The following is a 13,319-nucleotide window of genomic DNA, read 5'->3' as shown; positions in this document are numbered from 1 at the left end:
GATTATTTACATAGTGTTCACCTGTTCGTAGTTGAAAGTGTCCAGCATGCCCAGAATGAGGCCTTGGATCTCTGCCAGCTTTCCTTTCCCATAGACGGGGTCCTGACAGCAAACAGCGGCTCATTAGTACACAACATATAGCATGAAGATACAATAATGAACGCGTTTATGCATTTATAACGTGTTTATGACACATTTATAACATTTATGACGCGTTTGACGCATTTATGACACAATTACGAAGCATTATGACGCATTCATGGCGTGTTTAAGGAGCATTTATGACGCATTATAACGCATTTATGACGCATTTATGGCGCATTTATGGCACATTTAAAAAGCATTATGACATATTAATACGCAATTATGACATGTTTATGATACATTTATGACACAATTATGACACATTTACGAAGCATTATAACACATTGTTGGCGCATTTTGACGCATTTATGGCACAATTATGATACAATTATGACACATTTATGGCGCATTTATGACACAATTACAAAGCATCATGTCGCAATAATACGCAATTATGATGCATTTATGACAATTATGACACATTTACAAAGCATTATAACGCAATTATGACGCAATTATGACACAATTATGACACGTTTATGGCGAATTTATGACGCATTAACATGCCCAGCCCTAATATAAATATATATAACAATATTAAGAGCTTCTCTCTTCCTGTGTGTTGAGTGGTTAAAGTTGAAATATAACATATAACAAGAAGCGCTCTCTCTGGTGTTTGTTATGGTTCTTACAATCATTTTGTCTCATTACAATAAACCTGAAAACTTGAATTTGTGTGTTAAGCCGTGTTCTAGTTTAGTGAGACGGTGAATGTTTGAACATAATAATCCTGTGGATGGACCATAAAGCGATGTTTAACACTGCAGAGGGAGTCTGAGGGATGTTTTTAACACAGATGTTTGGTACCGATAAAGAAGAAGTAGGGGCGATAAAAACACACAAACACACCTGCAGGATTCGCTGGATGATGGCCGGCAGAGAGATGAAGCTGCTCATACAGGTGAGGACCTTCATCGTCAGCTCCTTCAGCACTGAGACACACACACACACACACACACACACACACACACACACACACACACACCTGGTTAACGGCGTTATTAGCATCACTGTCGTACTGTTTTAGGGGCTAAATGAACAATGAGCGGAGGCGCTTAATGGCTACACAACATCATACATGATCATACACTCTGTTATTTGTTTAACAAAGAAATCACCTCAAATACAATATCCATATCTTTACTTTGTCCATTTTAGAGCAGCATACACATGTAAAGCTCTGCCATTACACCAAAAAAAGGGGAAGGATTGTGTATATGTGTGTGTGTGTGTGTGTGTGTGTGTGTACCCTCAAATGTGTGTTCATCTTTGAGTCCCTTCACTAGTTTTTGAGAAGCCATCATGGTCTCCAGGAGAGGAAACCACAGAACCTGTGAGACATAAACAAGTAATAAATTTAATGTCCTCACTTTGCACTTTGGTCCTCACTCCACAGGTTAAAAACCCACTGTGGTCCCCACTTTGATAGCAGTGCAAACACACACACACCTCTCTTTGTTGCTGGTAGAGGCTGTCGGAGTTTCGGTGACACAACACGATGATGTCATTGAGCGAGTCCTTGACGCCGGTCAGGGTTGCGTCACCGCCTCTCTCTTCTTCATCCCTCCTTCCTCCTCCTCCAGCAGCTCCCCTGTCGCTCTCAGCCGTGAGGAGACTCAGTTTTTCCTTCAACGTCTGTCAGTGAGAGCGACAAGAACATGGACATGAAACGTGCATGTTCCTGCTGTGTTTGTGCTCCTGGACTCTGACTCCACAGCACCAGGTGCAGATGTGTAATAGTGACAGCTGCTTTAGGGCCCCTGCAGTCATGTCAGAATGATGAGCTCATGAATGGATCTAGGAAGTGACCTCTACCTCCAGCAAGACAGCAAACGCTCCGTGAACATCTCCCTTCTTCTCCAGCAGGTAGGCTGTGGCCTCGTTGTGGTGGTGCTTCTGTGTTATCTGGAGAGAAGGACACACACAGGCACTCTCTTGATCATTTCATGTGTGCTTTTAGCTGGTACACAACACACATGCATGGGCCTGATGATGAGCACAGAAGCCTGTACCTGGATGGCCTCCTCCAGCCGGTAGTGCTGCGAGCTCTGGAGGAAGCTCAGCAGCTGCTGGGCTGCAAAGCGGCACAGCAGGTCCAGCTGCAGCTCATGGAGGTCACGCTGCAGAGGCAGGACGCTGCCCGAGGGAAGGCCTTCCCTGGAGGAGGGAGGAGGAAGAGGAGGAGGAGATAAGGAGGCAGGAGTGGAGGCACATTTAGAAGAACTGAGGAGGAACAGGAAGTACTCGTACCGCGGCTCCAGGAGGCAGCTGAGGAACTGGAACAGGAGCTGGTCGTCCTAGAGAGAGAGAGAGATCTTTACTGTACTGTATCTTTGTACTTGATAGCTAAGCCTTAATTAATTCATACACAGTCTGTCTTTATTCCTTTATTCCATGCTTGATTTGGGAAGTTTAACTGTTTTCTCTGCCAATCTTCAGCCATTCTGGTGCAGAAATGTGTGTTTGTATGTCTAGAAGTATCCGCATGTCAGTACTAATGTGACCAGATGAAACGTATAGAATGACATGAGCGTTCATCCAGACCTCACCTGGAGCTCAGAGGTGATGTGCTGCACCTCTTCAGAGAAGTGAAACACCACCAGGTCGGCCGACTTGCTGGGGTCAAGGGTCACCAGCTCCTGTGAACACATGTTGGAGGGTTCGTATGCTAAAGATAACACGATCACTTCCAGACGTATCGTGAGCAGCAGAATGTCCCACGTCAGCTGTGTCACTTGTAAATTGTAAGTAGATGAACTTATGAAAGGGTGAGCTGTCCAGAAATGAAGGCATTCTGTGTGAGTTCTCTGACCTTGATGTGTTGAAGGACTTTGTCTCGGACGGTTTGCTTCTCCTCGGGGCTGTAGCCGGGCATGGACAGCAGGTTGTGGATGTAGCTGAAGATCTCCCCCTGACACACACACACACAGACACACACTCCATATTTCCAGAGGTCTTCTACATTTCTCGCCTCACACAAAGATGGAACTACTTTTCACCAGCTGTCCACCCTTTTTTTTTTCAAGAAAGCCTGCCAATCATATCTCACTAACAAAAGCCACACACACAGAAATATGAATCCACATACAAGCTACTCTCTACAAACATGTTGCATTGAAATGCAGACTCTTCAGGCGACAGGAAGAGGTTTTTAGTGTCGGAAGCGTTGTGGTTCGAAGTGTTGACCAATCACCTCGGAGCAGATTTGGTTGAACGCAGGCAAACAGAAGCAGAAGAGGCAGGAATACCGTCTGGGACCCGTCTATCGCCTGGCCATGAGTTTGACTTGTATTGGTGTTAAAAGAGCTTGTAGACGACCGTCATACAGGCCGCCCTCGATGCACACGTTCAAATTGACCAAATATCGTGTGTAGTTTGAGAAATCTACACACATGTAGGACTAGATTACCTTTCTGATGGGGTCTCGCAGGTAGCAGTCAAGGATCCTGTCGTACAAATGTTTCTTCTCATAAAGAAATTCACAGATTTGGTAGCTGGAGGGCAGGACGGAGACACAAAGACATGGAGGAGAGTCATCATAATCACAATGATATCGATAATAGTGACTTATAACTTGTATATCGTGACAAAAAACTGCACTAATCATCAATATTGTAGATGAAGTGTGGCTCAAAGTACAATGTGTAGTGTAAGAGGTCTCATAGTGACAAACAGAGGACATTATGACCACTTCACTTCATCTCCATGAACGTTTAGGCCTCTTTTTAAATTCACAGTTTGGTTCAGACTCATCAATAGAAAATAGAGTCTGAAGTGCTGAAACACACCTTCCAGGGACTATGGGAGCTGTTTGCTTAAGTTGGACCAAGTGTGTAAGATCACGGCCCGTCAAAACAGGTACACAACATTGTGTGTATTGAAACTAGGCAAAAGGTAGAAGATGGTCAGATGCTCACAACTTGGCCTTCTCTGCCAGAGCCAACAGCCGTCCTTCATCGAACTGGACCACGCCCCCGACCTGCAGGAGCTCCAGCAGAACCTACAAACGGGTCAGGAAAGAAATGAAGACATGGTGGAGAACCACAAATAGACTGCAGACATGAGAGAGAGCCAACCTGCTGCCTCTCGGTGTGTCTGGAGTCGTCATCGGGGCAACACAGGAACTCCAGAACCTGAAGACGGGAAGAGAGAAGATGGAGATGAGCGGTACCAATCGATTTCATATGATGTACGATGCAATAAGGTACGAGAGACAGTACTGTATCGTCAATAATGTACAGTTCAAGAGTATCGTTAGGCCAGACGCGCAGCGTAAATGAAAGGATTCTTTCATTTTAAAACTTTGACAACGAAGGAAACAATAAATTAAATCTGACTCTTCCCTGTGGACTCTGTGTAACACTACTGGTGGCGTATCGCACCCTGCCTGTGAGACACGCACGATGCAATCGCTGTTAGCTTGTGCGCTAACTAGCTAACTAGCGTGTCTTCCATTTTGTTTATTTTCACATCCCTTGTGCACCCATGCGGGAGCTTTGCTTTCCCTGTCTCTGCATGCAGTCGGATCTGAGTGAAAGTATCACAGTAATCTGTAATGGAAACACTGCAGTATTTGTTAGGGAGATCTGATTGGTCACCTGATCAAAGAGCTTCCTGTTCACAAAAAGCGTGTTGTCCGGTTTGGCCAGCTGGCGAGCCAAAAACGTGAAGAGCCCGCCCACCTGGGAGGGAGTGAAGTCTGGGTTGTCCACCATCACCTAGGTCAGCAGAAAGACATGTATGTGTTCAAAACAAAGGGAAAGAAAGTAAATTACATGAATTAATAGCACGTGTCGGCCATTTTTGTTTTGGCTAACAGCTACTGTTTAATACATTGAACCCTTCACATGAGCTAAATGTTGTCCGAGTGTTGGGACTTTACCTGCAGTAAGATGTCCACGATCCTCTGCTGGTACTCGAGGGCCTGCTTATCATTCTTAAAGTCTTCAAATGTCTAGAGGGAAGTAGGAACCACATCTTAAATGACAGAAAACAACGCAGCAAAAGCTAATCTCACAGTTCTGTTTTCTAAGATGAGAAATGGAAACACAGTTCTGCTGGAATCTACCAAAGCTAAAACAATTCAAGATGTGGGAAAACTAGAGATGGATTCCCAGAATTAAACGGCTGTTAAACGGCTGTGAGTCATACACAAAGCCATGGTAGCCCCGCCCCCTTTGGAGCTCAGTCCCGCCAATCACAGAGCTTCCAACGCCGGAAGCTGATTGGTTAAAAACCTGAAAATGACAATTCAAGATTCTTTCTTTACGCATTTAAATCTTTGACGTCCTGAACTGTCCTCACACAGATGGAACACCACGAACATACAACATTTAGTCTTCAGATTTTAGACTTTTATCAATCAAAATCACAATTCCGGTGCTGATTTGGAATCGTAGATCATGTCAAATTAAAGTAAAACATAACCTCCAGTCAGTTATGAGATGGCAGTCGTGTCTCAGAGACACTGGAAGAGGACTTTACTCCAGCAGAGTGCAACGCTTTGATGTTGCTAGCTAGCTATCTATAAATATATTCATAGCAGCAAACCCTGATAAGCAAAGTAAATAAATACGTAGCAACGTCAACCAGAGCAGATGATTAAATTTCACTATGCCTTGTATGAAAAGCATGGCCGGTTTCTTTAAGTGCATGTTAGTGAGAACGGCGTCCATCCGGCGGTTAGCGGCGATAAGCTTCACACCCATCCCTCTGGTTCCCCTCAGGTTAAACCTGTTACCACCATGTTTGGACTGTTAGCATGGTTAGCTGCTAGCCGCCGGAGCCATGTGCAGGCAGGCTGTATGGGCCTCAGGTCACAATCACATTGACATTATCATGTATGAGGAGTCATGTTTCTGAGTATTTGATGGATGAAAATGAAATATTCTCTCTTTTAGCTCTAGTTTTGGTCTCCACCAGCTCCTGAGGGGAATGCTAAATGAAGTATCGAGTCAGATCATTCAAAATCATCTTTTCATCATATGGTGATGGATTAGGATCTCTGCTATAGATTAAAGGCCGTATAGTAGTACTACTATACTACTATAAGGTACTCAAGATGTTAAACGCACATGTATCAGCATAACGAGAGTTCAAATGAGGTGGAGGACTCTCACCATGGCGAGGACATTGAGGAACTCCCGGGTATCAAAGTGGAGAAGTGTACGAATGAACGGGAAGACCTCCTCCTCCTCCAGCGAGTCGGCTGAGTGGAGACGGATAAGGAACTCAAACACCTGACACACACACACACACACACACACAGCATTAGCCCACTAGCATATAATAAAGGCTTCACATGACACACAGGAAGTGTCATTGCAACAATAAAGACTGTGTGTCTCTCCCAGCGAGTCCTAAACGCACAACACGACTCACAGCATTGAGTTACTACGAGCAGAGATGTTTTTAAAATGATATTTATTGTGTTCTACTTTACATATACTGTTATATGTCCATCCATCTGTCCATCCACCCATTTAATCATTAGGTATAAAGAATAATTAATAAAAAACCTGAAGAGAACAACAACATTCAACTTACAGTTTTGACCAGTAGAAGTTTATCTTGCAGACCCTTGCAGAGAGCACACACACACACACACACACACACACACACACACACACACACACACACACACACACACACACACACACACACACACACACACACAGACATACCTGGTTCTTGACTTGAACCACAAGATCTTCAGGGATCTCTCCAAGTGGATATGCTCTTCCTGCAAGACAGCAGCTACACACACACACACACACACACACACACACACACAGTATGACAATACAAAAACTAAAATTAGAGTTTTTTAAATCACCATTTTTTGCCGTTGTGAAGTGTTTCTATCAGAATCTTGTGATTCTCCTCTTTAACAGTGGGATTAACTATATGTGTGAACAAGGAATGTGCAACACTCATGTCAGCAATATGAACCCTGATCCACTTCCAAACTGGATCTACACTTTGACTTTTCTGCACTGCAAAATAAACTGTGGAAAACTATTAAATCACCATTCACAGAATAAACTGAGGGACGAGTGTATGATGTCTGTGTGAGCTGACCTGATGTACACCAGAAGCTTGTTCCCCATCACCACTTCCTCATCTGTCCCAGAAGAAAAGGAGTTTAAGTTCTTAAAGTGCTTTTCTAAACTTAAACTCTGGGCCGTGTGCCGTCCTCCTGCCTTACCCTTTAGGCTCCGCCCCGCTCTGATCTGTGGGCCAATCACTGCAAAGAGTTTCTGAAATAACAACACAAAGTTAATAATTATGATAAAAACTGGCGGCCTTTTTTTTTTAGGAAATGAGGGGTGGGGGAAAAAAATCGATACAGCATAGTATCGCGATATTTTGCCTGGCGATGTATCGATACACGGAAGCCGAGTATCGATCTTTTATTTAATTAATTTGAAACGTTTTTAGTCCTAGAATAGTAAAATATATTTATTTTTTGTTGACAAAGCTTTTCTTTGGGGACAATTTGCAGTTGAAAAAAAGATAATAAATTGCAATATATCGCAATACTCAATACATCACGGTATTGTGATAATATCGTATCGGGACGTATCGTGACGACATCGTATGGTGGGACCTCTGGTGATTCCCACCCCTAGAAATGAGGTAACCCAAACCCAAACGAAGAGTCTGAAACTCCCGCCGCGAGGAAACTCCTACCTCCATGGGTGTGATGTAGTCATTCATGCCGCTGGTGAACACGTAGATCATGGCATCGTAGAGCTGGTTCTCCCAACACACCTGAACCACCTGCAGACAGACAGAAGACGGTTCTTACTGAAAGTGATCCCAGAGGCGATCTGTTGGTCGGCATCGTTTACTCTGCGCACACACACACACCTGCTGTATGTCCAGGCTGGTCACGTCCAGGTGGACGATGCATCTCTCCAGGCTCTCCATCATACCGTTGCCGTGGTAATGGGCCAGGAGGTCCCTCATGAGGGGCGTGGTCAGGTGACCGAGGCGGTCCGCCACGATGTACGACTCCAGAGACTCCAGGAAGACGCCTTTAGCCACCGTGTTCTCCTGCAGCTGAGCGTACAGCTGGTTGAACATCAGGTCGCTGCGCACACGCACACACACACACACACACACACGCACACACACACACAAAAACACACACGTGAGCATTTGTATTATGACAAATGTATCTTGCTGTTCACTGTGGACATGCTTTTAATAGTACAGGTGGATATTTAAAAGAAATGATTAGGACTCAATGTTAAACCAAAGCCAGTCAGTGCTTCTGTCTGGGACTGCGTATACATACATATGTGTATATATATATTTATATATATATATAAATACTTACGCCCTCTTCAGCAGCAGGCAGTAATCCACCAGGACCGGAACCACATCCTAAAAACACAATTTGTTGTCAAAAAGTTGCCGCCAAACTCTCCCAACCTGGATTAAATGTAATAACTTGTTCTGTTTTTCACATTGAAAGACTACAACATCATCTGCATATTGCGTGATGCGTTTCTAGAACTCCAATTTCCGTTTCTGTTTCAATGTTGATCTATTCAATTTGAAGCATCGTCCCCGACGGCGGATGCGATAAGCAGACGCTGTCGGTGTGCTGTGGCCGACCGGGCCGTGGCAGCTGTGCTCCAGCAGGCGCGTTAGCTTACGTGGAAGTGCTGCTCCATCACTTGGATCTTGCCTTGCTCCGGACACTTCTTCAGAGCGTGCTCCGCCAGCTGGAAGAGGATCTCGACCATCTGCACACACACACACACACACACACACACACACACACACAGAGAAAGAGTGTCACGGTACGTCCAGCGCGGCTTCAACGCGGTGGTTTTTGTGTTCTCACCTTGTCGCTGACGACGCCCTTCCTTTTCATTGGATCTCCAAACAAACCTGGGATAAAGACAAGTCACACAACTGATTCTTACTCTCATCTTAATTTAAAACATCCTACATGTTGTATATTGAAGTGCACTTATTGCTGTTGAAAAACATGGACTGACATTGTGCATTCGGTCCCTGTAACTTCTACATGAGAGACTCAAAAAGTGATAAAGAAGTGGGGGTTGTGCTCGTCTCAAGCGGCCGTTTCATGATCCGTTAGTTTTTTGGCGCTTCATTTCTCACCAGCAGAGGTTGACGCTGAGGTTTCCTATCTCAGAGAAGATCCTCTGACCTTTACAGACTCCCATGAGACAGATCCGTCAGAACGCCTCTGAACGAAACTGAGCTTACAGAAACGACTGCGTTCCTCCTGCAGTATCCATTGTGAACAAGGCCAACAGGCTAACAGTCACTCTACTTTTGAACGCAGCTTTGCACGACAGCTGTCAGTTCTGATGGAAGTTTTTCCCTCAGACAATTTTCTGTTATATGTGATCTTATGTTCGAACTTCTACTTATGATAACGAGGCAAAGATAGAATAGATTACATTTTTGTCGAATTACTGTTTAATTACTGCAAAACATTTAAACTAAAGTTTTTAAACTGTGAAAACCTTATTTGGGATCAAGTTTTCAGTGTTTGTTTGCGTGGTGCATGATCCAGAACAAATAGTGTTGTTCCTTGATCAACACACACACAGGAACCAGCCGGGGCTTACAGGCTGCCAGATGTGTCATAACATGTGTTACATATGTCGTAACATGTGTTACATGTGCTATAACATGTGTTACATGTGCTATAACATGTGTTACATGTGTCATAACATGTGTTACATGTGCTATAACATGTGTTACATGTGTCATAACATGTGTTACATGTGCTATAACGTGTTACATGTGTCATAACATGTGTTACATGTGCTATAACATGTGTTACATGTGTCATAACTTGTGTTACATGTCATAACATGTGTTACGTGTGTTATAACATGTGTTACATGTGTCGTAACATGTGTCGTAACATGTGTTATAACATGTGTTACATGTGTCGTAACATGTGTTACATGTGTCATAACTTGTGTTACATGTCATAACATGTGTTACGTGTGTTATAACATGTGTTGTAATATGTGTCATAACATGTGTTACATCTGTCGTAACATGTGTTACATGTGTTACATGTGTCGTAACATGTGTCATAACATGTGTTACATGTGTCATAACATGTGTTGTACCCACCGACCACGGCTTTAGCGGTGCCCTCGTGGAAGGACCAGGCCAGAGAGAGCGCCTCGACGAAGTGCTCCTGCTTCAACAGGCAGTCGATACGCTGAACACACACACACACACACACACACACAGACGCACACACATGCACACACACACGGTCATGGATCAGGTGGTCTGCTGATGCGAACCCAAAGTAATCCAGGTAATGATTATGCTCTGACGACGTGGAGAGGTGTTTGCAACGTGAAATCTCTGCAGGTTACAGGATGTCCCGCCCTCGCCAGTGCAGGAAGTATTCATATCCGTCCTCCATTGTGATATGAAATGAAAAGTTCCTCAATATTCAAAGTTCAACACACTGGATGTCGGCTGACTTGTGCACAGAAGCTGCTCCCACTGCATACAAATGAATCCCTTATGCAAGTTATATGCATCGTTTTTCTAAATACAGCATAAGGTAATCCAGGTACATGATGTTATATTCATACATACCTCTCTCCAGTTCCTGAGAGCCATAATGTGAGCCGACTGGAAAACAAGAGAATAAATAGAATTATATATATAATGAAGAATGATGAAAACTAACTGCAGACTCAAACATGAGACACGTTTTAATCTCACACACAATCTCAACATTTAGGACCAAAAACATGACATATTTCTAAGTAGACATCATCAAATGCTATTTGAATGCAAGTAGATGTATGCTTTTTGCATTTAGTGTAATAAGTGAGAGCTTTATTAATAGTTTTTTACATTATTAAGTAGCTGGAAATGGAACTTTTTTCTAACACTGCCTTAAATGATGCAATCATCTTTTCATGTACGATGGACTCAACTGGTTCCACTTGCGCTCTCTTTTAAGTAGCTTTTAGTTGTCTTTAGACCGCCACACTCAGACATACTCGTCACGCCTTTGTCCTTAAACCCTTAAAGACATCAGGAGGCTTTAAGTTCAAAGAATGACTCCATCTTTTGGTTTAGTTGGTGGGATTCTCTGCCATTGAGTAAACCAGGTATTGACAGTGTGATAAAGAAGCAGCCATAATGCTTTTTGGCTCAGGGATTAACCCTTAAAAACCTCTTTGTTGTTCCCTTTTAACCAAAAACACCAAACGCGTGTTCCTCTCCGCTCGGCCAGGAGTTTGATTAACAACTTTCATCAAAGAAAAGATTCATATTTGATGGATGACTCAGCCTTTTTGTAGTTAATGTTTGGTAGTTTGTGTTGTGATTCTTGTGCGTGTGTTGTTGTTGACTAGCTTGGAGTGTTTGAGCTAAGCTAGGATCGTCTACGAGCTGCAGCGGTTGCAACACAGTACCTTGGTACCCAAGTAGACGATCTGTCCTGCGTAGCTGGAGACCGACTGGTAGCAGGCCTTCTCCCCGACTAAAGCCTGGAGAACACACACACACACACACACACACACACGTTAGACACACACACAAGACGACTAGGAGGAAATGCACAGATCACAATGTCGGTATCTTGTGGAGAGGGAAATGGACTTAGAGTCTGTTTTCAGCTTTTGGAGAACAACACAGGTTCTTCAGAGGCTTGTACCTTCAGGGTTCCTCTCATTGGTCTCTGAGATAACAGATCTGAATGAATGTAGTTCTGCTCATAATCATGTACCTCTGAAGAACCCTCTTGTGGAGAACGGTCTCTTCAAAGCTTCTTCGTAAGACAATGGGAATTTATTGCGACGTTTCATCCTTTTGAAGGAAAAAGTTTTGGTTGGAATCTTAAACAGACGGTTCTAAGTATAAGACTTTAAGTTGGGTTCCTTATAGAACCCAACAGGTGGAACAAGCCAAATAACCCAAATGGTTCCTTCCAAATGGGTTGGGTTCCTTATAGAACCCAACAGGTGGAAAAAGCCAAAGAAGGTGGAACAAGCCAAAGAACCCAAATTGGTTGGGTTAAGGTGGAGCAAGCCAAAGAACCCAATGGGTCGGGTTCCTTATAGAACCCAAAAGTTGGAACAAGCTAAAGAACCCAATGTGGTTCTCCTTAGCGTCTTTATTTGCCAAAAACAGCAGCGTCGTCAGAGCTTTTTTTCCGTTACGGTGTTCATGTACTTAAACTATTTGGATACAACAGCAACTGGTACCAGTACCACGATGGTCAGTCCCCAGTAAGTCATAAAAGTACCCAAAGGCAGTACCCACATGTAAGTACTTGTACTTGATGTGAAGAAAGTGGTATTGGGACCTTCCTATTTTAAACTTGAGCAAATTATTCATGATCACTATTTCTTACCTTTTATCATTATGAAGTGAATTATGGAACATTTATTGTAGAATTGACCTCTGACCCGATTAATGTTGACTTCTGGTCCTGTTCCTTAGCAGCTAACCATCACCAGAGACATCTGCTCCTGTTCCTTAGCAGCTAACCCTCACCAGAGACTTCTGGTCCTGCTCCCCAGCAGCTAACCCTCACCAGAGACTTCTGGTCCTGTTCACCAGCAGCTAACCCTCACCAGAGACTTCTGGTCCTGCTCCCCAGCAGCTAACCCTCACCAGAGACTTCTGGTCCTGTTCACCAGCAGCTAACCCTCATCAGAGACTTCTGGTCCTGCTCCCCAGCAGCTAACCCTCACCAGAGCCTGGGAGACGTTCCCTCCGGTCGCCAGCGATTTGAAATGTCGGCTGTTGTAGACCAGCTGCACCTGCTCCAAGTCCACGGTCTCCAACACCTCCTGACTGGGCCGGTCCACCACCTGCAGCTTCTCGTGGCTGTCCACTAGAACCAGCGTGCGGCTGTTAATCCACTGCAGAGACATGGAGACAGGAAGGACGACTCATTCACTCACAGGAAAAATATACTTTTATTCACATCATACCTGGTGCCAAATCTCGACCTAACGAAGTCGATGCGGCTGCCTATCCCTGTCTTTGTTCCAGGGGGGCGGGTCTATCCCTGTCTTTGTTCAAGGGGGGCGGGTCTATCCCTGTCTTTGTTCCAGGGGGGCGGGTCTATCCCTGTCTTTGTTCCAGGGGGGCGGGTCTATCCCTGTCTTTGTTCCAGGAGGACGGGTCTATCC

General features: G+C 44.2%; 1 protein-coding gene across 2 annotated transcripts in view; it reads right to left on the bottom strand.

Moving 5' to 3' along the window:
* vps8 (VPS8 subunit of CORVET complex) overlaps nucleotides 1-13,319 on the bottom strand; it is a 33,877-nt gene that overhangs the window by 2,125 nt on the left and 18,433 nt on the right. For both annotated transcript variants that reach the window (XM_068567860.1, XM_068567861.1), the window contains 27 exons: nucleotides 12,876-13,046; nucleotides 11,592-11,666; nucleotides 10,762-10,797; nucleotides 10,279-10,369; nucleotides 9,002-9,048; nucleotides 8,811-8,900; nucleotides 8,489-8,535; nucleotides 8,017-8,239; nucleotides 7,837-7,926; nucleotides 7,352-7,403; nucleotides 7,225-7,267; nucleotides 6,828-6,900; nucleotides 6,264-6,383; nucleotides 5,027-5,098; nucleotides 4,743-4,862; nucleotides 4,221-4,277; nucleotides 4,062-4,144; nucleotides 3,554-3,638; nucleotides 2,957-3,055; nucleotides 2,694-2,783; nucleotides 2,395-2,441; nucleotides 2,157-2,301; nucleotides 1,960-2,049; nucleotides 1,594-1,779; nucleotides 1,394-1,475; nucleotides 994-1,076; nucleotides 22-102 (listed from right to left, as the gene is read on the bottom strand). In XM_068567860.1, the coding sequence (XP_068423961.1) occupies nucleotides 22-102; nucleotides 994-1,076; nucleotides 1,394-1,475; nucleotides 1,594-1,779; nucleotides 1,960-2,049; nucleotides 2,157-2,301; nucleotides 2,395-2,441; nucleotides 2,694-2,783; nucleotides 2,957-3,055; nucleotides 3,554-3,638; nucleotides 4,062-4,144; nucleotides 4,221-4,277; nucleotides 4,743-4,862; nucleotides 5,027-5,098; nucleotides 6,264-6,383; nucleotides 6,828-6,900; nucleotides 7,225-7,267; nucleotides 7,352-7,403; nucleotides 7,837-7,926; nucleotides 8,017-8,239; nucleotides 8,489-8,535; nucleotides 8,811-8,900; nucleotides 9,002-9,048; nucleotides 10,279-10,369; nucleotides 10,762-10,797; nucleotides 11,592-11,666; nucleotides 12,876-13,046 (2,478 nt within the window). The remainder of the gene's footprint in view (nucleotides 1-21; nucleotides 103-993; nucleotides 1,077-1,393; nucleotides 1,476-1,593; nucleotides 1,780-1,959; nucleotides 2,050-2,156; nucleotides 2,302-2,394; nucleotides 2,442-2,693; nucleotides 2,784-2,956; nucleotides 3,056-3,553; nucleotides 3,639-4,061; nucleotides 4,145-4,220; nucleotides 4,278-4,742; nucleotides 4,863-5,026; nucleotides 5,099-6,263; nucleotides 6,384-6,827; nucleotides 6,901-7,224; nucleotides 7,268-7,351; nucleotides 7,404-7,836; nucleotides 7,927-8,016; nucleotides 8,240-8,488; nucleotides 8,536-8,810; nucleotides 8,901-9,001; nucleotides 9,049-10,278; nucleotides 10,370-10,761; nucleotides 10,798-11,591; nucleotides 11,667-12,875; nucleotides 13,047-13,319) is intronic.

Source organism: Clinocottus analis, unplaced genomic scaffold (genome assembly GCF_023055335.1).
Source record: "Clinocottus analis isolate CAN_PGR_092001 unplaced genomic scaffold, fCliAna1.0.p SCAF_8, whole genome shotgun sequence".
Classification (NCBI taxonomy): Eukaryota; Metazoa; Chordata; class Actinopteri; order Perciformes; family Cottidae; genus Clinocottus; species Clinocottus analis.
Note: the sequence above shows the minus strand (reverse complement) of the source record. Positions and strands in the feature narration are given on the sequence as shown.